We start from the raw sequence: 24529 nt of genomic DNA on the forward strand, positions 1-24529 counted from the left end.
GAGCAGCAAGCATTCGAATGGGCATTCGATGAGCTTCAAGCTGCAAACCACGAGTAAAGAATAAAGTGCTCTTTCACCCACAGAGATGCTGATACTGAATTGAACAACCCCAGCGCCGTGACGTATGGGACGACCCCGCCGTCGGAAACCCGCCGCCGGCAGCACGGACCCGCATCGGGCGACTGTCCTCCGCGACCCCGCCGTCTCCGGCATCCTGTCACCCCCTTGCATGACAGTTACATATCGAGGCCGGTTTCCAGCGCCCCGAAGCGTCCCGGCATTTTAACCTCACCCTGTCGTCAACTTGATCTTTCATCCAAGGCTTCGCTTTGCATCTTACAGGTTTCTCTGCTTCACCAAGGCACTCGATTTAGCGGGATCCTTGCAATCAACCCACTCTCACAATGGGCGACCCCACGCCCCGCGACCAGCTCTCGAAGCGGGCAATCCCCTTCATGACCCTTGCCAACGGCCTGGAAGGTCTCCCCGGCGCAAAAACTCGCACAGCATCCGTCTCGGACGACGCCATCTCCCGCTTCGCCCTCCCCGGGACAGCAGTCGTCACGGGCGGCACCGGTGCCATCGCCCTCTCCGTCGTGCGGGCAATGCTCCAACACGGGCTCACCGGCCTCATGCTCCTCGATCTAAACGTCACATCCGCAGACGCAGTCAAGTCAATCGCGTCCTTGCGCGAGTCCTTCCCCGACGCCAAGATCGAGGCCCTGTCCGTCGATGTCACGGACGAAGAGGGCGTCGGCAAGGCCATGGAGCGCGCTGCCGAGGCGCTGGGCGGGGTCGATTACCTGGTGTGCTTCGCCGGTGTCGTGGGCTGCGTGCACGCGCTAGAGATGCCCGCCGCGCAGTTCCGCAAGATTTTGGACATCAACACGACGGGCGCATTCATCTGCGCGCAGGCCGCTGCGAGGATCATGGTCCGGCAGGGACGCGGCGGAAGGATTGTGTTCACGGCGAGTATCTCGGCGCACCGGGTCAATTTCCCGCAGCCGCAGTCGGCATACAACACGAGCAAGGGGGCGTTGTTGATGCTGAAAAGCAGTCTTGCGGCCGAGTGGGCTGGCTACGGGATCAACGTGAACAGCATCAGTCCGGGATACATGGACACCGTGCTGAACGAGGGCGAGGGACTGGCCGAGGCGAGAAGAATGTGGGCAGAGAGGAACCCAGCCGGCAGGATGGGCATGCCGGAAGAGGTCGCCGGGGTTGTCGTGATGCTGTGCTCAAAGGCAGGGAGCTATTTCAACGGAAGTGATCTGGTGGTTGACGGCGGAGGTGTTGTGTTCTAAGATGGGTCAAAAGAGGGCAAGATCTGGACTTGGATAAATAGGTAGACGGAGGTGCATCCAACTTGAATAGATGTTTTATATTCTCCGCTTTTCTCAAATGATGCCCCGATTGTATACCGAGTAGGCAGGTGACAAACAAAAGATCTTGGGCTCATCTGAGCTCTTGTAGGGCAGCGGTGCTCTGGCTGATCATGACCTCTGCGTTCTCGGTTGCGTGCGAGATCGACACCCACCATGCGCTTGTAAGTCTTTAGAGCATCTTTCCACGAGTCCGCAACGTCGCGATTGTCGAAGGCCATGTCGTCCGAGGCCCTCTGAGCTGGGATGGAAGCCATGATTAACGCTTCAGCTAGTGAGTTGAGCCATGGACGGTCGCCAATGGTGAGATGAGAGACGCCCGTCCACAGACGAGAGTGAGTCAAGTATTTGTATGTAACCGCACGCATTGAATTTGCCGGCGTGATAATCAGGCGATCGGTTGCCTTGATTCGCTTTCCTGCAATTAGAGCGCTGTGCCCTTGGTGTTCTGGCGCCAAGTCCTTATATGTTGTTTCCAGCGCAAAGTCTTCACAGCCGAAACGTTCCATGTCAAAACGGCGAGGCAGTAGACGAGTCAAGTTGAAGCCTGTTCAAAAATGAAAACTTTTCTGAGTCACTAGGTTCACTTTTCAACCGGCATGCGAATTGGCGAATGACACATGAAAGACCGCAAAGAACATTGTAGATGCTGTGACAACCTGGCCATCGATCTCTCGGGCTTCCAAGGACTTGCAGGCCGACACTCCCAAACACAACTTAACAAGCCATCAAGTTCTTTCAATCTCTCCACATCTATTAAATTACGTAAAAGCTCTATGCTATGATGATGGTCGGCACTCAAAGGTGCCAGACAGGTTGGTGGAAAGGGCGTGATGTTCCCATGCAAGGCCATGCTGCGCGCGCAATGAAGGCGTTCTCTAATCTTCTTCTCATCTTTCCCATCTTCTCGTCAAAAACAAAACACATTCTCTCTTTCTCTTTTAATTCGCCCAAGACTCCAATTTGATGGTATCTGCAAATGCCAGTGGTTTTGCCTCACAAGGAAATGTTTGTGTGGCGGACGGAACAACGTGCATGTCAACGTGCGCGTTTCATTTCCATGCAACATACGAAAAAGGAAAATAATGTACGGGTTGAGGGAGGAAGGGGGGATTTATCTGCGGTTGAAGTTCAAGAACTTGCTCTGATGGGGGTGTTAGTAATTACTCGGCAAAAGGATTGGGGGTGCGTCAACTTACAGCAGCAAAGAGGATGATCAGGTTGCTTCCCACAAACGCGATGAAGATGCCCAGGTCCCTCCAGCGGTTGTCGAACGTCAGGCCGAGGGGCGTGTAGAACTCATCGCCGATCTTGTAGGCGCAGTACTCGCAGTCCTGGGTGTTGTTGTTTGCCAGGTAGCCAGGTCCGCCGCGCTCGAAGAAGGGCTGCATGTACTCTCCGCAGGTCTGGCCGTCGGGAGCCTTGAAGGGGTTGAACTCAGCGGAGGTGCAGGCGACCTTGAGGTCGTGCAGAGCAGTGACGACCATGCCGCCAATGAGGCGGGTGAAGGGGTCCAGCTGGTAGAGCCAGGCGCGCCAGAAGCCGGGCATCTGCGGGGCGGGGATGGTGACGCCGCAGAAGAGGGCGAAGGTGATCATGAGGAAGGGGTCGAACTGGGAGGAGATGAAGGGCGTCGGGGTGAGGGAGGCGAGGGCCTGGCCGAGGGAGACGGAGAAGAGCTCGGTGATCAGGATCATGAAGAACTGGTAGCCGGCGCGGGAGGGAGTGTACTGGAAGCCGGGCATGAAGTAGAGCGGCAAAAAGAAGGCGACGGAGCAGAGGATGGAGTAGGGCAGCTCGGCAATGGTGATGGCGCTTGCGAAGGTGATGGGGTTGTACATCTTGGAGGAGGCCTCGCGGAAGAATAGGGAGCGCTTGATGTGGAACATGACCTCGACCTGGGAGATGATGAGGGCCGGGAGGACGGTGACCTGGAACATGACGAAGACCTTGTACTGCAGCGAGGAGCGGCTGTCGTCGAGGTTGAGGTAGGTCAGACCGGTGATGAGTGCGACGATGACATGGTTGAAGAGGCGGGTGAAGAGGTAGTTGGGGCTGCGCCAGAAGGAGAGGTTCATGCGGCGGACGACAACCTTGAGCTGGTGCATCTGCGGAGAGGCGTACTCCTTCTCGAGATCGGCGCTGACGGTGCGACCAGCAGCCATGCGCTGCTCCTTCAGCTGAGAAATTGTGTCCTTGACGTTAGCGAGCTCGGCACTGTCGTCCCAGATGTCGGCCCAGTCGCGGTTGCCTACGCGCGGTGCGGAGCCAGCGCCGATGGCCTCGAGCATGTACTCGGCGACGTTGTCGGTGGGCTTGGCTACGGCGCCGTGGCGCTTAAGGTAGTCGCGGAGAACGACGGCGTCCTGGCCGATGTCACCAAAGTAAACGGTGCGGCCACCACGCTGAAGGAGTAGGAGGCGGTCAAAGTTCTCAAAGAGGGCGGCGTTCGGCTGGTGGATGGTGCACAGGATGGCCTGGCCAGCGGCGGCGAGCTTCTTCAGGAAACGGACAATGTTGAAGGCGCTTTGGGAGTCAAGACCGGAGGTGGGTTCGTCGAGGAAGAGGAGGAGTTCGGGCTTCGCAGCGAGCTCGACGCCAATGGTGACACGCTTGCGCTGTTCGACAGTAAGGCCAAATTCAGGGCTGCCGATGATGCAGTCTGCGATGTGCTCCATTTCGAGAAGGGCGATAATTTCCTCGACATAGGCGAACCGCTCAGCCTCGGGAGTCTCGAAAGGCTGGCGCAGAAGAGCGGAGAAGCGGAGGGCTTCGCGGACGGTCTGAGTAGGGTCGTGGAGATCAAGCTGCTCGGCGTAGGAAGTTGAGCGCTGGAACTGCTTGCCGGGCTTCACGCCGTCGACAAGTACGTCACCGCCGATAACACCAATGTTCTTGCGAGAAGCGAGGACGTCCAGGAGGGTCGTCTTGCCGGCACCAGAGGCACCCATGAGAGCAGTAAGTTGGCCGGGCTTCACGTATCCGAAGACGCTGTTGAGGAGTCTGCGAGTGCCGCCAGGGACGGGAACGTCGTAGTTGAGGTTCTCCCAGGTGAGAACGCTAACGGAGTTGATGGTGAGATCGGAGCCCTGGTCGGTGTTATCGCCGCGACGCTTAGCGGCCCTTTTCTCCATGAGAGCATCGTTGAGCTTCTTGCGTTCCTCGTTGGGCTTCTGGTACACCTTTGCATTATTGCCGCCGCCTGCGAAGTTGATCAACTCGCCAAGGGTGACGTTCAAGAAAAGGAAGAAGACGATCAAGGCGAAGATGATACCCCAGTTACGCCAGAGGTCGCCCTTGAAGTAAGAGAAGGCGCTGGCAATGTAGGCGGAGCCATCAACGGCTGTCGTACCAGAAACGGATCCTGCGAGCGTGCAGACTTGGTGGTTGATGTCCGTGTAGCCTGGTCCTGAAGGAATAAGAGACTCGTCAGAGCAAGTGAGCGTCAAGCGCGAGAACTCGTTTTCCATCATGGCACTGAAGGCTAGACCCAGGGCGTTGACCCAGTAGATCCAGCGGAGCCACTTGTGCTCAGACTGGTACTGGATGAGGTAGCCAGAGGTTACGACAAAAAACGTGATGAGGACAACGGCGAACTTGATGGCGTAGTCAAAATCACTGCGGCTGTTAGCTACCGTGCTTCATGAAGGGAAATAGGGTTACAAACGGGCTGATAACTCCTATGATTCGGAAGAAGAGAGTCATTGCGATATTGCCAGACAAGATCATGAGGTAGAATGTGAAGAAGGCGCCGGCATCGCGGACCAATCCGGACATGAAATAGACGATAACCGAGAAAACCAAGATCTGAGTAGCTGCGAAGGCCTGATCGACGATGATCTGGGCAATCCAGAGAGCCGACGGACGATGGAAAGCGTACGCCTTGTGCTTGTTGACGATTGAACGACCTGTCATTGTACCTCCCAGCTCCGAGAAGGCCTGGAAAGCGTTGAACAAGAGGGAGATGAACATGAGACCACCCTTGCTGAAGGCGCTAGCGGAAGTGGAGCCGAGACGGAAGAAGAGAGTACCGAGGACGATGGCGATGACGATGGAACGGAGCCAGGAGAGGAACAGGGAGAGGCGGTCTTGGAGCTTTAGAACGAATTGGCGCTTCATGAGGGCCCAGACTTGGAGGTGGAAGCCGACGGCGTAGACGGAGCGGTGGGACGAGCCGCGCTTGGCTTCGCGGACAGCAACCTGGAAATCCTCGTGCTTTTCAGTCTCCTGGGCGAGGCGGGCCTTGTACTCCTCCATCTCGCTGTCGAGCTGCTTCTGGAACTTGGACGTCTTGAAGGCCTCGGCGAGGGAGTCGGGGTCGTGGGGAGCGTTCTCGGGGGAACGGCCAGCGGCGTACTCGCGCTCGAACTCGTCGGTGCAGCCGGTCACGTAGTCGGGGGTCGTTTGTCTCGGGCGGGGGGCGAAACCGAGACCCTCAAAGTAGGCGCGGGCTTCCTTGGTGGGGCCGAGGTAGACCTGCTTTCCGGCGTCGATGACCATGACCTTATCGAAGAGGTTGTAGATGTTCTCGGAGGCCTGGTACAGGGAGACGAAGGTGGTAGTCTGGTAGAGGTTCGTCTGGACGCGGAGAGACTTGACGAAGTCGAGGGCAGTGGAGGCGTCGAGACCGCGAGTGCTGTTGTCCCACGACAGAACGCAGGCGTTGGTGATCATCATCTCTGCGATGGATACACGCTTGCGCTCACCACCGGATACACCTCTCACGAAAGCGTCACCGACGACGGTGTGGCGGGTGTGCTCGATATTGAACATCTTCAGGAGAGTTGTGATGACCTGCTGCTTGAAGTCGTTCTTGGACATGCCAGCGGGGCGCTTGGCGGGGACCTTGGTGTCAAGGGCGAAGCCGAGAGTCTGCTCGACGGTGAGAGTAGAGTGGTGGATGTCGTCCTCCTGGTTGTACACAGCTTCACCGCGATACCTCTTGAACTCATCGGCGGTGAAAGGTCCGTACCGGACATCGCCAGTAACGCTGGTGAAGCCGGCGCGCTGGTTGGCAATGGTCTTGAGGAAGGTGGTGCATCCTGAGCCAGGCTTACCCAGCACCAGGACCATCTCACCAGGCTTGCAAACACCCTTGAAGTGGTCCAGCAGAGTAGCCTCCGCACCCTTCTTACCCAAGCCCAACATCTTCATGACGGGAGTCACATAGTCGAAGAAATCGACGAAGGCATCGGGGAAGGTTTTGACGTAGTTGGTGGTGCCGCCGATGCCCGTTACAGTAAGCCCGTCCCAGTAAGCACCAATGTGCTTGGGTCTAATACCGGCCTCACGCTCGGCCTCGACGCCACCGCGCAGGACGGCTTCCAAGTCAAACTGCTCGCCGTCCGTGTCGGAGGACGGGGTGGCTGAGTTGACGTTTGCGACGGTCTTTTCGACATCTTCGGACTTCCTACGGCTGTTGCGACTGTTCACTCTGCTTGCGCGCGACAAGCCAGACAGCTCGCGCTGGAGTTCCGCGAAGTCGGCTTCGGCCTGATGCACAGAAATGCCGCCGTGGATGGCGGAGAAGCCATCGGGGTTGTTGGCGCGGGCCTCCTCCCTCTGCTGCTCAGCGTCGGCGGCGGTCGAGGTTGAAGACGAGGATCGTGGGGCAGGCGCAATCTCGGTGTTGGTGTTGATCTTCTCGTTGGGGCTGCCAGCGGCGGCAGCCTCCTGGTGCTTCTCGATATCCCGGTCCGCCATTGGGACCGTTGGGATGAGGTGGCGTTCGCGATCGGGTTCGTGGTTCACTGCGAGGCAGTTCGTATGTGGGATCGAAAAGGAAGGGGTTTCTGAAAATCGGCGCGGGTGAGAACTCAAATAGAGGATTGAGTGAAGATGGCGATCCTAGGCGACCGGAAAGTGGCGGTTGCTGGTCCGTGCCGGTGAGACGAATGTGGTGGAGTGTGCCTTGCCTGAGTCGATGTACCGTGGGGATGGACGATCGAGAAAAGCGAGGGACGAACGGTGTTTGATATGAAATAGTGAAAGGTTGGAGGGGTGGAAGTATCGTTGTACCCAATGGTTCTTTTGTTGAGGGAGTGTGTGAGTCTTTCGGCGGAGGAAAGGAGCAAGGAACAAACAAGCAACCGCCGTCGACCCGAGACGCAGACCGAGATGACGGAGGAGAGAGAGGTCTGGAGGAGGAAGCTTATGAGAGCAGAAAGCAGACTAAAATTTAGGAGAAGGAACGGGAAAAAAATAAAGTGTCCGCACTAAGGACGACAGGCTGGAGGAGTTGCAGCTGGTGCTGGGCTGGACTGGTTGGCCGGGCTGGGCAACGCTGGGTCTGGGTCTGTCTCTGTCGGATCGACTTCGGGACCCCCCCCCCAAACAACAAAAATATTACCAATCAAGGATCAATGACAATTTCAGCCGGAGTCGGGGCCCGGAAGTAGGACGTCTTAAGCCCGTTGGTGGGTACCCGGCAGCTGGTTGTGTTGTGAGGAAAGCTCCAGCTCCGTGTCTCTGTGTCTCTCGTTGGGCGGTAGGGCGTGAGGCAACTTCACAGGAGTTACCTGTCTACCGAGCTTTGGCAGTTAGGATATGTAGGTACCGTATCTGGAGCTGCTAAGCACCATCGCCCGGGCACCCAAGGCCTGCACCCTTCGTACACAATGTACTTTTTTTCTGGGTCCTCGAGTGCGAGTTGCCAGGGCTTCCAAAAGATGCGACTGCATCTGACAAGGTGGAGGGCGGCGGAGAGGGGCCCCACTGATAATAAGATGTCGGGGGAGACCCAGGCGACCTGCCGACCCCCCGGTTGCCATGTACGGCTTAGGAACTTGGGAACTCTTCCAATTAGGGGCAAGACGCAGAGGTGGGGGTACGGCTATGTGGATCATCCTTCTCTTGGCTTGGCGCGAGATGAGTTCCACGGGGTGGTGCATGTACTCGATGAGCCATCTTGAGCCATCGTGATACTGTTGCGGTCACAGACCAGACGGCTGGGAGTGTGGGAGTCAGACGGCGTGCTGGGCACCTGTGGTGGGAAAGGTGTGGTGGGAAAGTTCGGCATGGCAGCCACATTGTGACAGAGAGGGTGTTGTTCCGATGTTTTGAGGGAAAGGCGGTCAGCGATGGGATGAGATGGGACGAAGAGGGCGATCGGGTGCAGGCTGTCCGTGTGCCTACCGAGGCGTCATTGAGAAAGGACTGCATCGCTGCTGACAGCTGCTTTGCGTGTAGGTCAGTGTACAAGTATCTGCTTTTAGAGTGCAGGTGCGCAGCAAGGCGGATGCGGCTATAGCCAGCTCCGGGAGCCAAGATGAACGGCAACTCATCAGAGTTGAGTTGGCGATGTGCGGTTCTCAGAGGAGCAGAGATACTCTGTACTTGCTGTACGGATACTAGTTATCTGACAGCAGGCGCTGCGCGGCGTATCACCTGCCAGTCAAGGATGTATTTGGCAGATCTCTTGATCGGAACACGTCCCGACGTCAATTGGCAGCCTGCCGTGCAGGCGCAGACCGCAGACGTGGAGGGCAAACTGCCGTAGGGAAAATCTGCATACCTCAGAGTCCAGATACGACAATCGCAACGCAGGTATCCAGGCCCATGGAAATGGCATCGTCGTTGTCCTAACTCCGGTCGCAAAACGCAAACACTAAAAAGCAAATCACCGTTGGGTGCAGTAGCTGCTCCACCGATACTGCCAAGGGAACCCAAGGGGGGATGCACGTTGTGTTGTCTGCAGACGGCGTAAAAAAAGAAAAGATAATGGATGGGTAAAAGAGTGGAGAAGAGGACCAGTCGCCATTGCCATTGCCATTGCCATGCCATAGAACTGATGCGAGGTGGGAGCCGGACTGCAAAACACTGAACAAAGTCACAGGTTCCACTCCTGAAGGATGGATACCTACTGAATCTTCGAATGCCTGCGCCTTCCATTGAAGTTCCACGTCTTTCGGCCCCTGCCTGGCTGGATGCCGTACCTACGCAGGAAGGCACCTAAGGTAGCGGTGGCGCTGCTGCCGGACGTGACCCTTGCCTGCCGTGGTTTCTTTCGTGGCTTCCGTCGTTGGAAAGCACGTTTGACCATTGCCCAATCACCTTCTTCCAGATCACGACTTGTCAGGTTTGTGGGGCATCACAATCGGTTTCGAGTCATCCGCCAGATGTGGGGTCATGCTGTGCGACCTCCTCTTTCGGAACCTCCGCTTACTCAGCGGCAAAGCGTAGCCAATCAGAGAGGCCAGCTGCCAATGTTTGGAGGGTCTCCCATCAGCAAGCCACCCTTCTGCGCGCCTCCAACACGGCAAACTCCCAACATACCTCTGCACTTCAGCCATCAGCATCCCGGTCGAGGCTCCTTGAATTTACGGATTCAGATCTGGCTATCGTCTCTTGCTGCAATCGCCGCGTGCGTGCCCACAGACCAGAGTTTCCGCCATCTGCCCTTCCCGCATTCTTCCCGCCAAACTCCCGCTCTTCCTCCACCAGCTAAAAGAAGCATATCTCGACCTTTGCTCTTCTCCGGATGTCTTCCGCCGCCCGCCTTCCACCTCCCAATGGCATCTCACAAACGGCCCGCAGATCTGATAAGAGGGTCCAACGCCTTTCCCTTTTGCGGGTAATATATGCACGGGTACCTGTGGTACGCAGCATGGCCCCCATGCGAGAGATTGCGCTGCGAATTGCGAATGGCGATGCGCTCCAGGTGGGCTCTCTGCCGTCTGTCGTTGCCCCTTACCTAAGCCACTACGCAGGTCCGCCCGTCAGACAGCAAGACATGAGCAGAAAAAAACATTCAAGTGGAGGGACGAGGAAAAAATGAGAAAGTCCCCTGTGGAGCACTGGATACTGTCCAATAGGTACCGCGCCCCGCGGGGCCCATGTTCCAAAATCCGAGCAGCAGGATCAGGCTCCTCAGCACCAGCAGCTTCTTCCTCGTCGTTCGTCCGCCGTCGCGGCGGTCACAACCTCTTGGCAACGCCGGGCCTTGACTCCGAAAGCGAAAATCTCACTCGTGCCGCCTTGTTTGCTGTCCACTCGAAGCTAATCATGGCTTATCAAGCACTCGGAGCAACCCTGGACTTTTGCCATATCGCCAAGCCCGTTTCCGACTGACTCACCGACGACTGCAAGAGGACCAGGCTTTAGAAAGATCAACATCAACGAGGCGAATGTGCGGGCCACTGCGGTTGAGGTGCGGTTGCGTTGCATGCGACGGTGCGACGAAGACGATGACAACGACGGGGGCCACGAGTAGTACATATTGCAGCAACGGCGGCGCTGTGCCACGCAAGACAAGACGCGACTCGAGAGTCACGGCCGGCGCCCTGTCGGGGACTTTTCCCTGAGGTGACTACCTTCCGCAGCGTGGCCGCTAATCACAGCCCCTGCCGCCACGCCTTCCCGCTCGCTCTCCCGCCGCAGGTCACCCACCCGTGAACGGATAGCTCCTCCAGTCTTCCGTGTCTCTCGGCCTTCATCGGCCGAAAGGCTCGGCGACGATTCCTAATCTTCATTCCTATTCTACAAACAAACCACCGTCGCTCGTTATCGTCATTCCTGACAAAAGTCATGTTGATGAGAAATTAGGAATTGCTTACGTCGCAGTCCCAGTCCGCTGCAAGACATTGTGTCGTGGTCAAATTGCCAAGCTCCGCTAAAATTCACCCATCCGCACAACTTGACAAAAAGTCCGTCCGTCTCATCGCAGCTAATACTGGCGAGCCGAGGAACGGCGTGACGCATCGCGCGCATCGCGGTCAGCACGCCAGCGCATGGCCTGCTGCATCCGCCTCTGCTCTCCAGCTCCTGTCCGCTGGCTGCTTGCAAGTTTATTGCCTGCCGCCGCACAGAACTCCGCGAATCGTCTCGGCTTCAAGTGCCGCGACCCAGGACACGAAACAAGGACGCGAAAGCCAACCGACAAGTGCACTGTGGTCACTCGCTCGCCTTCACTCGCCCCAACACCCGGTGCGCCATGCAGCACGCACGACTCTAAGCTTATGCATCCTTCCCACCCTCCACCACCACCTCCTCATCCCACCCGAGCGAACGACGTCAATTCGCTCGCCGTTGCCATTATCCGAGCGGCCCACGTCGCTGGCAGACTGTCGCCCTTCAAAGTTCAGACTTTCGTGCCGAAAAAGGAAAAAAGGAACAGTCGACTTGTCATCGTTCGAACGAAAACTGTTTGCCGTCTTCGAACCCGACCCGATGCAGGGAGCAATGCTGTCCCTTTGCTTTCTTCTGTCAGCAGGGCACGCGTTCAAGATAGAGTTTTTCCATCTGCGACTCTCTTCTGCAAACTCGTTCTAGCGAGGCCACGATTTGACAGGGTCACCACAATTGACACTTCAGAAACAAGTAATCCGCGGCTCTTTCTCGGGTAACTCCTGTTTTAGCTTCTGTTCGGGGCCGATTCGGTCATCGTGCAATGTCCTCCAGAAGACAACGAGCGGGCCCCATACCATCTGCACCATCGACCCGGCCTTCGAGGACTTGGTGATAGAAATGCAACACGCAATCTTGCACGCATCGTCCCAACTCAACAGATGTACTCATGATGCGCCTCCGCAGAGACCACCCCCTCCAAGCCCTCATTGCTCGAGCGCATGATCTCATGTTTCCCTAATCAGTAACCTATGTACCACCGTGGCACCTGACAGCTGGACACCAATTTCGCAACGACAGACATGCTCCAACTGGCAACACCATCGCAGGGCGCTGAGTAACCGAACGGCAACACTCGAAACGAAATGGGGCCAATCAGCCCAACTGTCGTGAACCGGGCTTTCGGATTCTTGAGAGCTCCGTCGTTGCAGTGATCGGAAGGTTCATGACATCGGACGTTTCTCGTGGCAGGTGAGAGCCTGGACATGTGCGACGTGATGGGTTGGGGATGGCCCCTGGACAGTTGCATCGGATAAGTAGCCCCTCTGTCCTGGGTGCTTTGAGAGAGTTGCGCGACGAGTGAATCCGAATTATCTGGAACCAAATGGAGCCTTTGGCTTACAGTGGTGATCACTTGATTATCATGATTCGAAATTCTAGGGGATCTGGCTGTAGGTTTTTGTTGTTAGGTTTGAGGGCCCGAGGGGGTCGGGATGACGTGCCTTTAGTTGGGGTCGTCGCGCGAAAGTTTCTGATCTTTTCGGGGTAGGTTTATACCTTTGACTAGGTCTTGTGAAGAGATGTTCTAGACCGCTCCGAAATGGAGTCCCTTGAGGTCGACCTTCCCGCCGGCGTCCGGCGTTTAGATGGCCCCACCTCCGGGATCGGGTCCGGGACCCCGCCGGCGACCGCAATTCGGAACTGTCGCCGTGTGCTGTTATTGGGAGATGGTATATGTAGGTTGTATCTAGGGACAGTTTTGAAAGGGTCTTTCGGTTATGGGCCTCGAAATCCAAGTCTTTGGACAGCGTCCTGAATTCGCGGGTTGGAGGTTGGGAGTGGTCTACGGCGAGGGGCGGATCTCGTCTCTGATCAACGTGAACAATGGCGCAGCGGGTTAAGATCAGATCTACGATATCTGATACCATGGAGGTGCGCCTTAATTGAGCTGTGTGGCTGCCATCACAGTCGGCATCATGGATCATCACCAGCAAGCTCTGTGGGTATAAAGTTGCAGCAAGCATCTTCCTTCGATAGGCCTTTGATCCAACGAGATGCAATAGCAAACCTACTGCTTTCCAATAACTAGCGTGCTCTCTGAGCTTTCATGTTGGTTGGACAGCCAGGGACACTCTCATTCTTCTCTATTCGTAGTCCAAAGCTTACTTAACTTAGGCTCTTGCGAGGTATTCGGGCAGGATACATCACGGATAGCGTCAGTGGAAGACGAAAGCGTTGACAAAGCTGCGTCTGCAGCTTTTCTTGGTCTTTCTTGGTAGTTTCGAGCTGACAACTGGATAATGTGTGTCTTATGTCGCTTTTCTATTTAAACAAAGGCCCTTCAGGAACTCCAGGTGGTTTTCTTCCAGCAACGGGAGTTCTCCGCAGTTTGCGTGTGCCAATTGTATAAGAATGACCTTCCGGGAGGACGAGATCGAGCTTGACCCTTCTCTTTTCACTCGCACTACCGGGTCAAATCTGACCCTCTCTCGAGACCGAGGACACCATTCTACTGATGGATGATTTGCATCTAAATACTCACATCACCCACTCGTAAAAGGCTTGCCTGCGACTGCCCATCGAACATAGCGGCCTGCTTCTGTGATGTGTGTTTCAGTATTCTGAAGACGGACTGGTAATGTGTGCGTCGTTCCGTGTTTATACCGTCCACGATGCTCTTTGTCTACTCGGTGTCAATCGCGCTTCTTGATGAAGAATTTGGATGCAAGCTAGATCTTTATCAAGACAACCGCGCAGGTCCCTGGAAACTCTCATTTTCTCTTTCTCCTCCACCGCAGAACTACTATTGAAACTCACATCTTTCTCTTTGTCCTACTGCCTATGACTTTTGATGCATAGCTCTGTAACGACATACGAGTCTCGTACTGCCTGCTCTCATCATCCATATCATATTTACCACAGGTGGCATTATCACGGCATTCGATGACGTTTTGACGTCCCATGTCAATGGATGCCGATCCTGTGAGTGAGTATGTAAGGCTGTTCTCAGCAATCTCTTCATCGTCCCACGAGACTTCTTCCTTGAAGCCGTCAAGATAGCATGGTTTTCTCTTCCTGTTTGCCTCTTCTGGAATGGGTGGGTTGGCTGTAGCTTTCGAGCCCTCGCAACACTCACTCAATTGCATGTTCAATCGAACGTTCCATAATACTAAAACTTTTGCAAGTAGATGCAGAGCAGGAAAACGGCAGATTGCACCACGATACTAAACCAAGGTACTTACTTATTGCATGCAAACAACAGCCATAGCCCTTCGCGTAGAAGTCAGAAGCCCAAAAGGCTTTTCGAATCTGGAGTACAAAAGCAGCTGCGCGTTTTATGAAATGGTGCGGACATCACAGCACCGAGCCCCGATCCGTCTCGCGAGTCTGCTTCCGCCAGTTTGCTACCCCCCTGCCGGTACCAGCTTGACAATGCAAGGGGCTTAATATATGTCGCTTATGCTTTAGGCTCTAGGCATCGAAAAGCCACAATAAAGACCCTGCAAGATCGTTTGTGAACGCTAGCTGGGAATGGCCAGAATTTGCGCAAACTACCTCACAACATCCGCAGAGCCGCTGCTGTCTTCCCACCAATTCCGCCCCAGCCCATTTCTTCCTGTAATGGGAAAAAGAAACTACAAGCGTGTGGACTACATAAGAGATACTTAAACTGAAGATAAAGCCCTGAATGCCACTGAAAAATACCATCGTTTTAAGTTGAGCCTCATCAACTGTCTGTTATCTTGCCATCATGTCGGTTCAAGCATGTTCATCAGCGACCTTTGGCGACATCGCCTTGTTTGGAGCCGACATACTCTCAGTACAGGCAAACCTCGTCACCAACCACAGCATTTCGGTTCCTTCAGCGGTGCGGTTCACCCAGCCATCAGTCGAAGTGAACAACGCCAGCTTCTGCAACGTCACGGTAGCTTATACGCATCCCGGACAGGACGATAACATCGTGATCGAGGCTTGGCTCCCGACAGGTGGATGGAATGGACGTCTTCAAGCCGTTGGAGGCGGCGGATGGGTCGCCGGACGTTCTGCCCCCTTCTACACCGCCATGAGCGGCGCAGTTTGGGACGGCTACGCGACTATCACGACGGATGCCGGGCTTGGCAATGCCGAGGATGCCACTCCCTGGGCTCTTCTCAGCCCAGGCAACGTGAACTTGTACGCTTTGCAGAATCTTGCGTCGGTGTCGCTGGACGATGGGGTACGAGTGTTCTGATGTTCTATGCTTAGGAGTCTAGCTTACCGTTGCTTTAGGCCATCATCGGAAAGTTACTCATCAAGTCGTACTACGGGCGCGGACCGGACTACTCGTACTGGAACGGTTGCTCGCAAGGCGGCCGACAGGGACTTATGCTGGCACAGAGATATCCGACACAGTATGACGGCATCGCGGCGGGAGCTCCCGGGATCCAGTGGACCGACTTCTTCCCCAGTCTGCTGTGGCCGCAGCAGTTCATGAACATGCTCGGTGAGTACCCTGCGCCCTGCGAGCTGCAGGCGATCACGGCAGCCGCAGTTTCGGCCTGCAATGGGCTGGACGGCCTCGAGGACGGAATCATCAGTGACGCCGACGGATGTCTGGGCAGTTTCGATCCGTTCAAGCTGGTGGGCAGAGCTATCAACTGCTCCGAATCAGCTACTATCAGCTCAGCGGCAGCGGCTGTCGTGAATGCGACATGGCAGGGCTTGCGGAACGCGCAGGGGGAACAGACGTGGTTTGGCCTGAACCCGGGCACCGATATCACGGCCGGCGTTGCGGTGACCAACTGCACGGGGTCATCTTGCGTGGGCGTTCCGCTGGCCATTGCAACGCAGTGGCTGTCCCTCTTCGTGGCGAGGGGCGCGGAGCTGGACCTGTCTAATGTAAGTCATGCGGAGTTCGACTGGTTGGCTCGTCAAGGTCGCCAGCGGTACAACTCCATCATCGGCACCGATGATCCCGACTTGACTGCTTTTCGTGAATCCGGTGGCAAGATTGTCACTTTTCACGGCCTGGTGAGTCTTCGTTTCTTGAAGGTGCGCTCTCTGTGCACATATTGACGGCCTCGCAGATTGATGAGCTCCTCCCTTCTAAAGGCACGACCAAGTACTACAACGAAGTCTCGGCACTTATTCCGGAGGTCCATGATTTCTACCGTCACTTTGAGGTGCCAGGCATGGGCCACTGCGCCGGAGGAGCGAGCGGAAACCCGGTTGGTCTATTCGACCAGCTGCGTGCGTGGGTTGAGAACGGAACGGCACCGGACCAAACACCAGTAAAGGTCACGGATCTGAAGGGGACCGAGACAGACCGCATTCTGTGCCCGTACCCGAAAGTGGCTGTTCTTGGTCGGAACTGTAGTGTCGAATCTGACATTGATTTGGAGTGTTGGTCATGCAGCATCTAGATTTCAGCCACTTCTGCAGCCGTCGGTTCATTATATTTGTCTGTTGTGCATCATGTGATATCATGCGGGCAAAGTGCTTTAATTCTCACAACAGCCCATGGATAATTGACGATGTCGTGTGGCCAGATGACCCTAGTGATAATTGTGAGAACCCCGACATCGAGCGGTCTCCCCAAGTCTATGGATGAAAGGCTTACCTAGATTTCGTGCTTTTTACAATAAAACCGAGGACAAGACGCACCAATTTCATGGAAACCGAAGACTTCATTACTGGTTTGCGTCTATCTAGTCTTTATCCAGATGAAAAGTCCATTTAATAAGAGCATTGAAGATATGTTTGATTGGTCATAAGTCTATTGGGGAGGATACTATCATGGCGATGAGCGAGATGGTCCAACTCCAATGACTTGGAGTTTTTCGCGCTTAGCGGGGTGTCATAGCTTAAAAGGTCTAGTTGGATAGAGCTAGATTCTCAAAAGAGAAGTGAACTTGTGATTTGAATTTGGGTTACTCTAGCTTCTGCCTTCTGGTCGATGAAAGATGTGGTTGGTTACTTTCAACGAGATGCGTACCAGATTGCGTACTTGGTTGCTAAGGATCAGTACGGGAGCCAATCATCCAGTCATGCTGCTATACCAAATGCTGGGGTGTGTTTGTTGTCAATTCATCTGATGGACAAGCCCTACACCAAGTGGAAGATGCACAGCAATTGAAGAAGGTCAGCAACCAACAAGTTGCTGACCAACTCCGGTCGTCCCAAAAAGGCAGATGGAACCACAATCCAAAGTCTAGGCCACAGTCATCCCAAGGGACATCGGCAATTCTTCATTACTCGCGCAGTTGTCATGCAATTGCAGATGGGCTGACAGGCCACGAAAAATGGGCCGACCCGGAACCCGCCTCCGTCTTAGAAATTGAAAGCCTCTCATTGGTCAAAAAGATCTACAGCCAATAGCGGGCGAGTTGATGACCGCATGCAGGGGCCGTCCGCGGTGTCATTCAGGAACCGTGACGTCGGTTCTCGGCCGCTCCTTCCCTGCAGCAGCACTTGCTTAAAAGGACCCTTTTCTCGACCGTCTTCATGAGATTATTACCCTAAGACATCAGTCATCACTCAAACTCTACTTCACACCACCATATCCAGCTCAATTACCTTTCGTCTCACGACACAACAAACAACAGACATTTCCACCAACTTCACTCCAACAACCACCACCAAAATGACTGTCGACAAGGCCACCACCTGCTGCGGCAAGAGCGCCGAGTGCGTCTGCGGTACGTTCCCTCCCACGTTTCCCCTCCCCCACGCCGTGGTCCCCTCCACACCTGCTCAACCCCGCCGCCAGAACCAACAAAGCTGACCATGTTTCGACCTTCCAGCCCAGCAAGCCAAGTGCTCCTGCGGAAAGGAGTCCGCCCTCCACTGCTCCTGCAGCAAGGCCTCTACCGAGAACGCCGTCTCCGGACCCCGCTGCTCGTGCCGCGCCCGTCCCGCCGGTGAGTGCACCTGCGACCGCGCCGGCACCGAGAACGTCAAGCCTGCGGGTGCGACTTGCTCTTGCGGCGTCAGACCTGCCGGTATGTAGTTCTCCTCCGCCGCATCACCTCTGGATCATGTTTGCTGACGATGTGGTAGACGCCTGCACGTGTGACAAGGCCTCTGATGGCTCGTTCAACCCCAGTGAGCACGAGATTGACTTCACCACTCGCCGCTAAGCGGGTTCTGAGACATTTTGCATTTGTGGCGTTTCCTGCATTTTCGGACTGGCGTTGAGTTGGGATTGAGGTTGGACAGGACTCGGCATGGGCGGTTTCTGAGTGACAAACAAAATGGCGGCGTTGGGGTGTGAGAAGCTGCCTGCTAAAAACAGCATCGGCATGGAGCAAGTACAACGAATAAGAATCACTTTCTTAGGAACACATTGCATGGTGCTCATTCGAATTATTCGAATGTCGGTCTTCGTTGTTCGAAATGTTGTCTGACATTTACTGTCCTCGTTTGGACCTCCTTTGAATTTGTTCTTGATAGAGCAAGCTTGCCAAACTATTCGAGGCACTAGGAACAACGGTCGGGGATACTGAGCCGCTTGACTTTAATAATGGCCCGTCTACAAGTACGTTTGAGCCTTTGCCTGCCACAAAGGACCAGCTGGTCGGAAATAGCATCCGGCCTCGCTTGAGGGCAGGGCATTCAGGGTCCTGTCTGTGCTTCAATCGACCCACTCGTCTTCATCGTTATCGTTATGAAGACTTTATGTATTGCAGACAGCGACATGATATGATGCTGGGGGAGATTGTTGCGGAGATGGTCAGAACCGGGACTGGTGGGTGCTTCGCGGGGGTGCCGGACCGTTCGGGGCCCTGTCACCAATAAGGGGCTCGGAAAGTCAACGTCTTGCGGCTGCCCGCGACCAATGAGAAGAAAAAAAAAGAAAAAAAACCAGAACCAACCACGATGGACGGCACTCAGGCAACGATAGACCAACGGGTAAAGTTTCTGGGGATACTGATATGCATGGAACATTCGCTGCAGGATTCCACAGAATTGGCGCGGACCAATGGGTCTAACCGGGCTCTTTGTCATCAGAGGTCTCTCTTCAGGCTCCTCGGGCTGGCGACCTGCATACGGCCAGCATGCAGCCCGAATGACACGCCATCCAGGCCTGATGCAGCTTCATTCAAGTCGGATCGCCAGCCAAGGGGGACGACGTTTCATGAAAGCACCGAAACCAGGTGACAGCTGGAGTGACAGCTGGAAGGGTGACCTGATGCCCGTCGGCTGAAGAGCGACAAGCGAGATCGATCGTTGGGATGAACGGCCGGGTAGTTCATTTATCGAGATTGCAGCTGAGGCGAAGTCGTGTTAGTAAAATAAGACCACTGTTGCAGGTGCTGCTGACATGAGCGAGGCGACCAGTTCTCGCCACGACACTTGAATATTCACTGAGCTTTCGGACCTGGGTACATATAGAGGCGCCTGGAAAAAGAAGCTGGGGCCGCTCGATTTTCATCGTCATTTTGTGGTCAAAAAAATGCAAAGCTCCGGTCTCGTCGTGGCGTGGGTCGCGCCTTCCTCTGGGGGCATCGACAGACGATGCGAACGTTCCCCGACTCACCGGAAGCTCCACTAAAAATATTTTGCAACGACTTTTCTGCCGCATGGAACGGGCAGGTGCAGACGGGCGGTCAGGAGCTTCCCAAGGAAAGAGCTCTGCAGTTCGACGCAATTGGCCCTGGAGCTCGGGCCACCGCGGCACACAACAGCCCGCCCAGAAGCACTGCGAAGGTGCCGCGCCGTACCACTGGACAGGGACACTGGGACCCTGTGGTGGGCACCCGAGCACTCTGGAGCCCACCCGCCGCAGGCCATGGACGGCTTTGGGCCACAAAGCGCCACCCCTGCTTTTGGCAAGAATTCCTGGGCCCAAGAAAATACAAAGCTGCTCCTCCGGTCGCGTCACCTTCCTCGGAACACCTTTTTGTTTCTCTTTCACTTTTCCACAATACATCAATCCCTCCCGATTCTGGTCTGTTTTGTTTCCAGAACATCATAAAAACACGGTAATTCGCATCGCAAACGTCCGTTCCAGCGATTGCCATCTCTTGTTTACCCCGTTTCCACCTGCTTTTAACACATTTCATACGCGTCTTCTCCGAACCACCCAACACAGACATCGCCTGACGGACAATGCCTCCCAAGGCTGCTACCAACAAGGGCGTCGCGCCCAAGGGCGGCGTCACGAAGAAGACGGCCGCTGCTACCACTGCCGCGACGAAGAAGGCTGCTGCTGCCAAGAAGACCGAGAAGCCTGCCGCGAAGCCTGCTGCGAAGCCCGCTGCGAAGAAGGCGGCTGCCACCAATGGCGCGACTGCCGCCTCCAAGAAGCGCAAGCTCGAGGAGGACGAGGAGCCCGAGGAGGAGTCCGCCGCTGAGTCCGCCGACGATAGCAAGCTGAGCAACGCAAAGACAACCAAAGCTACCAAGCCCGCCAAGAAGGCTGCTGCGCCCAAGAAGACCGCTGCTGCCGCAAAGAAGGCTGCTGAGACGGATGACGAGTCCAAGACCAAGAAGGCCGCCCCAAAGAAGGCTGCCGCGAAGAAGGAAGATACCAAGAAGACCGCTGCACCCAAGGCGAAGGCTGGTCCCGCCGCTAAGAAGCGCAAGGTCAGCCCCGACGAGACTGAGGACGAGAAGCCCACGGCCAAGAAGGCAAAGGAAGCCGAGTCCACCGAGGTCGACAGCCAGGCCACCGAGTCTGCCAAGTCTGATGAGGAGACCGAGGTTGTCAAGCCGGTAAAGGCCACCAAGAAGACCGCCACTGCTGCTCCCAAGCCCCATCCCCACAAGATTGGCGCCAAGATCAACTCTGCTCCCACACAGATCCTCGACATCTACGTCTTTGGCGAGGGCAGCTCCGGCGAGCTCGGTCTCGGCAGCAAGCACAAGCCCAAGAAGGTTACTGATGTCAAGCGTCCCCGCCTGAACCCCTTCCTCGATGCCAAGGATGTTGGTGTCGTTCAGATTGCCTGCGGTGGCATGCATGCTGCCGCCCTTACCAAGGACAACAAGATCCTGACATGGGGTGTCAACGACCAGGGCGCTCTTGGTCGCGAGACCACCTGGGAGGGCGGCGTTCGTGACGTCGATGACGAGGAAGATGAGGAGAATGACGAGGACAGCGGTATCAACCCCCGCGAGAGCACGCCTACTGCTGTTGACTCTACCCACTTCGCTCCCGAGGCCAAGTTCACCCAGGTCGTTGCTAGTGACAGCGCCACCTTTGCGCTGACTGAGGATGGCAGAGTCTATGGCTGGGGTACCTTCAGAGTAAGTATTCTCTCCTCTTGAACACTGCAAACATGCTAACCGAAATCAGTCGAGCGATGGTATCCTTGGTTTCACCGAGAAGATCAGCATTCAGATGACCCCAATGTTCATTCCTTCTCTTAAGAACATCACCGCTCTTGCTGCCGGTTCCAACCACATTCTTGCCCTGGACAATAAGGGCACCGTCCTCGCATGGGGTTGCGGTCAGCAGAACCAGCTCGGTCGCCGTGTCATTGAGCGCAACAAGCTTGCCTCCCTGGTCCCCCAGAGCATGGGTCTTCCCAAGAACCGCATCAACCGCATTGCTTGCGGATCCTACCACAGCTTCGCCATGGACAAGGACGGTGTCGTGTGGGCCTGGGGTCTGAACAACTTTGCCGAGACTGGTATCTCCAGCGGTGCCGGTGAGGACGATGCTGTCATCCTCCGCCCGACCATTGTCGAGTCCCTCAAGGACTACAAGATTAAGCACATTGCCGGCGGCGAGCACCACTCTTTGGCCTGCACAGAGAAGGGCCAGCTCCTGACCTGGGGTCGTCTTGATGGTCACCAGGTTGGCATTCCCATCGAGGAGCTTGATGCCGAGAACGTCATTAAGGATGAGAGCCAAAACCCTCGCATCCTGTCTAAGCCTACCATCGTTGAGGGTACGTGAGTCCATTTACATGCGTTGAATGTTGCTAACTAGTCTCAGATGTCGCGAACTGCGTGTTTGTCGCTGCTGGTGTTGACAACAACATCGCAGTTGACTCCAAGGGCGTTGCTCACTCATGGGGCTTCTCCGCCAACTACCAGACTGGCCAGGGTACAACCGATGACATCGAGACTCCTACAACGATTGACAATAGTGCTGTCAAGGACAAGAAGATTATCTTTGCCGGCGCTGGAGGCCAGTACTCCGTTCTTGGCGGTGTCGCCGATGTTCCCAAGACCAACGGCATGGTCTTCACCTCGAACGGCCAGCCAGCTACCGGAGGCTTCAGGCCCGTCTTCTGAGCACTGGAGCGCGTGAAGCCTCACCCGTGGGGCATGTATCGAAACGAGCGCATGACGACTGCAGATCCAACAGATCACGCATAATGAATGAGTTTGAGGGCCGTCAATAGAAGGGGAAACAGATGGACTTGACGCAAGGATCAAGTCATGGACATATTTCCAGGGTTCCGATATCTTGTTGCTCGCCTCTGTGGCAAGAGCGTCTTTTTTTTTTGCGCAAACGCATGAAATATTTTGGATTTTTGGTCGTCCGGCGAACGGGCTTATAGACATTTCTTCTCATGAGAGCTGCAGTGGGCTCCGGCAAGGCATGGAACGGATGGGAACATAATGAACGGCCTCAAGGAAGTCATTTCATGATACCAAGGGCGACTCAGCTCATCGAAGCCCCGTTTGTTTGGCCTGCGGGAGATGAATTCTCACCGCGCGGCTCTTGTTTGCGAGGCTGAAGAAAAGTCTCTCATTGTAATATTAGGATGGCCCCGCTTTTTCCACACCTTCGACGCTGTTATCATTCGAAGGTATCACGAGGGCTACTCAGCATTGACGCATTTTCAAGCACCGGAAGGGGGAGGCAGGGCATTGGACTATCAAAATTTTATTCTGGCTTCGTCTGAACATGATTATGCTATTGTACAGTGACGTGATTGAAGCGTCTCGCCTGCTGAGCCTCTGATGGCTGACATGCCTCACGCTGTTGTCTTCTGTCTATCCATTCATGACTCCTTTTGGACACCTATGGACTCCTTCGCCCGTTTTGAACATCCCCACTAGAGTTGCAAGGCACCGCTCCCGCATCTGCGCCTCATTCAACAACTTGAGTTTTGTATATGCAGCCCCCCATCCCGTTCTGCTCTCACGCCTTCACCCCAGCAGCAGCCTTGATCAGTGCCCCGCTGCCTCTCGAGCTGAAGATGCCCATGATACCAAAGCCGACGTAGAAGAGCGCGAGCGGGTAGGCCACGAGCCCGCGCATGCCCCTCATCCTGCCGACGGCGCAGAACATGCCGCTGGCGGAGTAGGTGCTCCACAGGATGGCCATGGTGGTCAGGACGATGCCGAGCGGGGTGTCCATGGGCATGGCGATGCCGACGAGGCTGGTGGCGACCATGGGCAGCAGGCAGTAGCCCAGGACGGAGCTGGAGCGGGCGAAGGTGAGGGTGCTGGAGAAGTGGCCGGTGCGCGCCGCGGCGGCCGGGTGGTCGTGGGAGTCGACGGCGCCGGGGTAGCCTGCGCCGCCGTATTGGGGGGCGCCGACGCCGCCTGGGACGGAGGAGGTTGCGGAGGGGTGGACGTCGGTCGGGGTCATGAGGGAGAGGATTACGTGCAGGGAGGTGCTGCCGAGGAGGGCGAGGCCGTAGATGTAGCCGAAGTGGACTTTGCCGGAGAAGAGGAGGAAGGTGCCGAATAGTCTGCGAGGTGAGGTTTGTCAGTTGGCCCGTCGGATGAGAGGGGGGATGGGACTGGAGGTGTAGTTACAGGAAGAAGAGGATTGGACCGGCGAGGTCTGAGTCGTCCATTAGGTGCTGGTCGATGCGGCGGAAGGGGTTCAGGACCGCGAGTGTCTACAAGAGGTCATCAGCATTTTCGGGAATTGAAAATATGTAGGGCGAGCCGTTCGAACCTTTGCCTGGATGTGCCCAAAGTTCACGCCCAGCTCCTCCAGCAGGGGCGGCTCCCCGTCGTATCCCTCCGTCGAGAAGGCCGCGAGCCAGCCCGTCCGCAGACCGCCCTGCTCTCCCATGCGCCCGGAGACACCCGCCGCGCCGCCGAACGCGGCCGCACCACCAAAACCGCCTGCGCCGCCAGCGCCGAACTGCGAGCCGGAGGGCTGGGCTCCGTAGCCGTAGGAGGCCTGTTGTGGGGTTGCGTGGCCGGAGACCTGGGCAGGGGAGTAGGAGGAGGGGTAGAACTGGAGGTTTTGGGCGCCCTGGCCGGGCCCTGGGCCGTAGGATGGTTGTTGGTAGTAGTTTGACATTGTCTTTGTTTTATGTTGTCGTCAAGTTGCGAATAATGATGCTTTTCCCACCCCCTGTCGATGTCGTATTGCGAGGCTCTCGTGCGGGTTTACTGCTCGTGAATCAGGTTGAAATCGTCTTCGAAAGGGTTTTTGTAGTGGTTTTGGAAACGGTCGCAAAGGTGGCTGGCTCGAGAGCCTCGTTGCGCCGGAGTGGTGGGCGGTTTTTGCGTGGAGAGGACAGTTTGACACCCGAGCTTGGGGCGGCGGTCGGTGTTGGAGATGTAGCTTCTTTGGAGGTTCAACACACGTCAGGCAGGGCCCAGCTCTGGAGTCAGTAGGTGCCTGGTATGTTAGGCCACAGCGCAGCTTTAGTCAGGCACAGAGCTAGGGCCGTATC

At 55.9% G+C, this 24529-nt stretch overlaps 6 protein-coding genes across 6 annotated transcripts; 4 read left to right on the plus strand and 2 right to left on the minus strand.

Annotated features, from left to right (window-relative positions):
• Positions 1 to 404: 404 nt before the first annotated feature.
• On the plus strand, positions 405 to 1304 carry CGCS363_v014532 (putative NADP-dependent mannitol dehydrogenase; the record flags this gene model as incomplete). The annotated part of the gene is made up of 1 exon (XM_036646381.1): positions 405 to 1304. The coding sequence occupies one exon, from the start codon at positions 405 to 407 to the stop codon at positions 1302 to 1304; it is 900 nt and encodes a 299-aa protein (XP_036488966.1).
• Positions 1305 to 2496: 1192 nt separating this feature from the next.
• On the minus strand, positions 2497 to 7085 carry abcG11 (ABC transporter G family member 11; the record flags this gene model as incomplete). Its single annotated transcript, XM_036646382.1, has 3 exons — positions 2497 to 2526; positions 2582 to 5000; positions 5050 to 7085. The coding sequence occupies 3 exons, from the start codon at positions 7083 to 7085 to the stop codon at positions 2497 to 2499; spliced, it is 4485 nt and encodes a 1494-aa protein (XP_036488780.1).
• A 7612-nt stretch (positions 7086 to 14697) lies between these two features.
• CGCS363_v014534 (putative feruloyl esterase) lies at positions 14698 to 16348 on the plus strand (the record flags this gene model as incomplete). Its single annotated transcript, XM_036646383.1, has 3 exons — positions 14698 to 15162; positions 15216 to 15956; positions 16013 to 16348. The coding sequence occupies 3 exons, from the start codon at positions 14698 to 14700 to the stop codon at positions 16346 to 16348; spliced, it is 1542 nt and encodes a 513-aa protein (XP_036488946.1).
• A 1220-nt stretch (positions 16349 to 17568) lies between these two features.
• CGCS363_v014535 (uncharacterized protein) lies at positions 17569 to 18064 on the plus strand (the record flags this gene model as incomplete). The annotated part of the gene is made up of 3 exons (XM_036646384.1): positions 17569 to 17623; positions 17729 to 17926; positions 17985 to 18064. 3 exons carry the CDS (start codon positions 17569 to 17571, stop codon positions 18062 to 18064), a joined length of 333 nt encoding a protein of 110 aa, XP_036488779.1.
• Positions 18065 to 20036: 1972 nt separating this feature from the next.
• Positions 20037 to 22172, plus strand: pim1-1 (Protein pim1; the record flags this gene model as incomplete). Its single annotated transcript, XM_036646385.1, has 3 exons — positions 20037 to 21176; positions 21226 to 21823; positions 21871 to 22172. 3 exons carry the CDS (start codon positions 20037 to 20039, stop codon positions 22170 to 22172), a joined length of 2040 nt encoding a protein of 679 aa, XP_036488451.1.
• Positions 22173 to 23028: 856 nt separating this feature from the next.
• yip1 (Protein transport protein yip1) lies at positions 23029 to 24150 on the minus strand (the record flags this gene model as incomplete). Its single annotated transcript, XM_036646386.1, has 3 exons — positions 23029 to 23584; positions 23652 to 23737; positions 23797 to 24150. 3 exons carry the CDS (start codon positions 24148 to 24150, stop codon positions 23029 to 23031), a joined length of 996 nt encoding a protein of 331 aa, XP_036488778.1.
• Between the last annotated feature and the right edge of the window lie 379 nt (positions 24151 to 24529).

The sequence above is a fragment of the Colletotrichum siamense genome (genome assembly GCF_013390195.1).
Source record: "Colletotrichum siamense strain Cg363 chromosome Unknown KSG_Cg363_contig10, whole genome shotgun sequence".
Taxonomy (NCBI): domain Eukaryota; kingdom Fungi; phylum Ascomycota; class Sordariomycetes; order Glomerellales; family Glomerellaceae; genus Colletotrichum; species Colletotrichum siamense.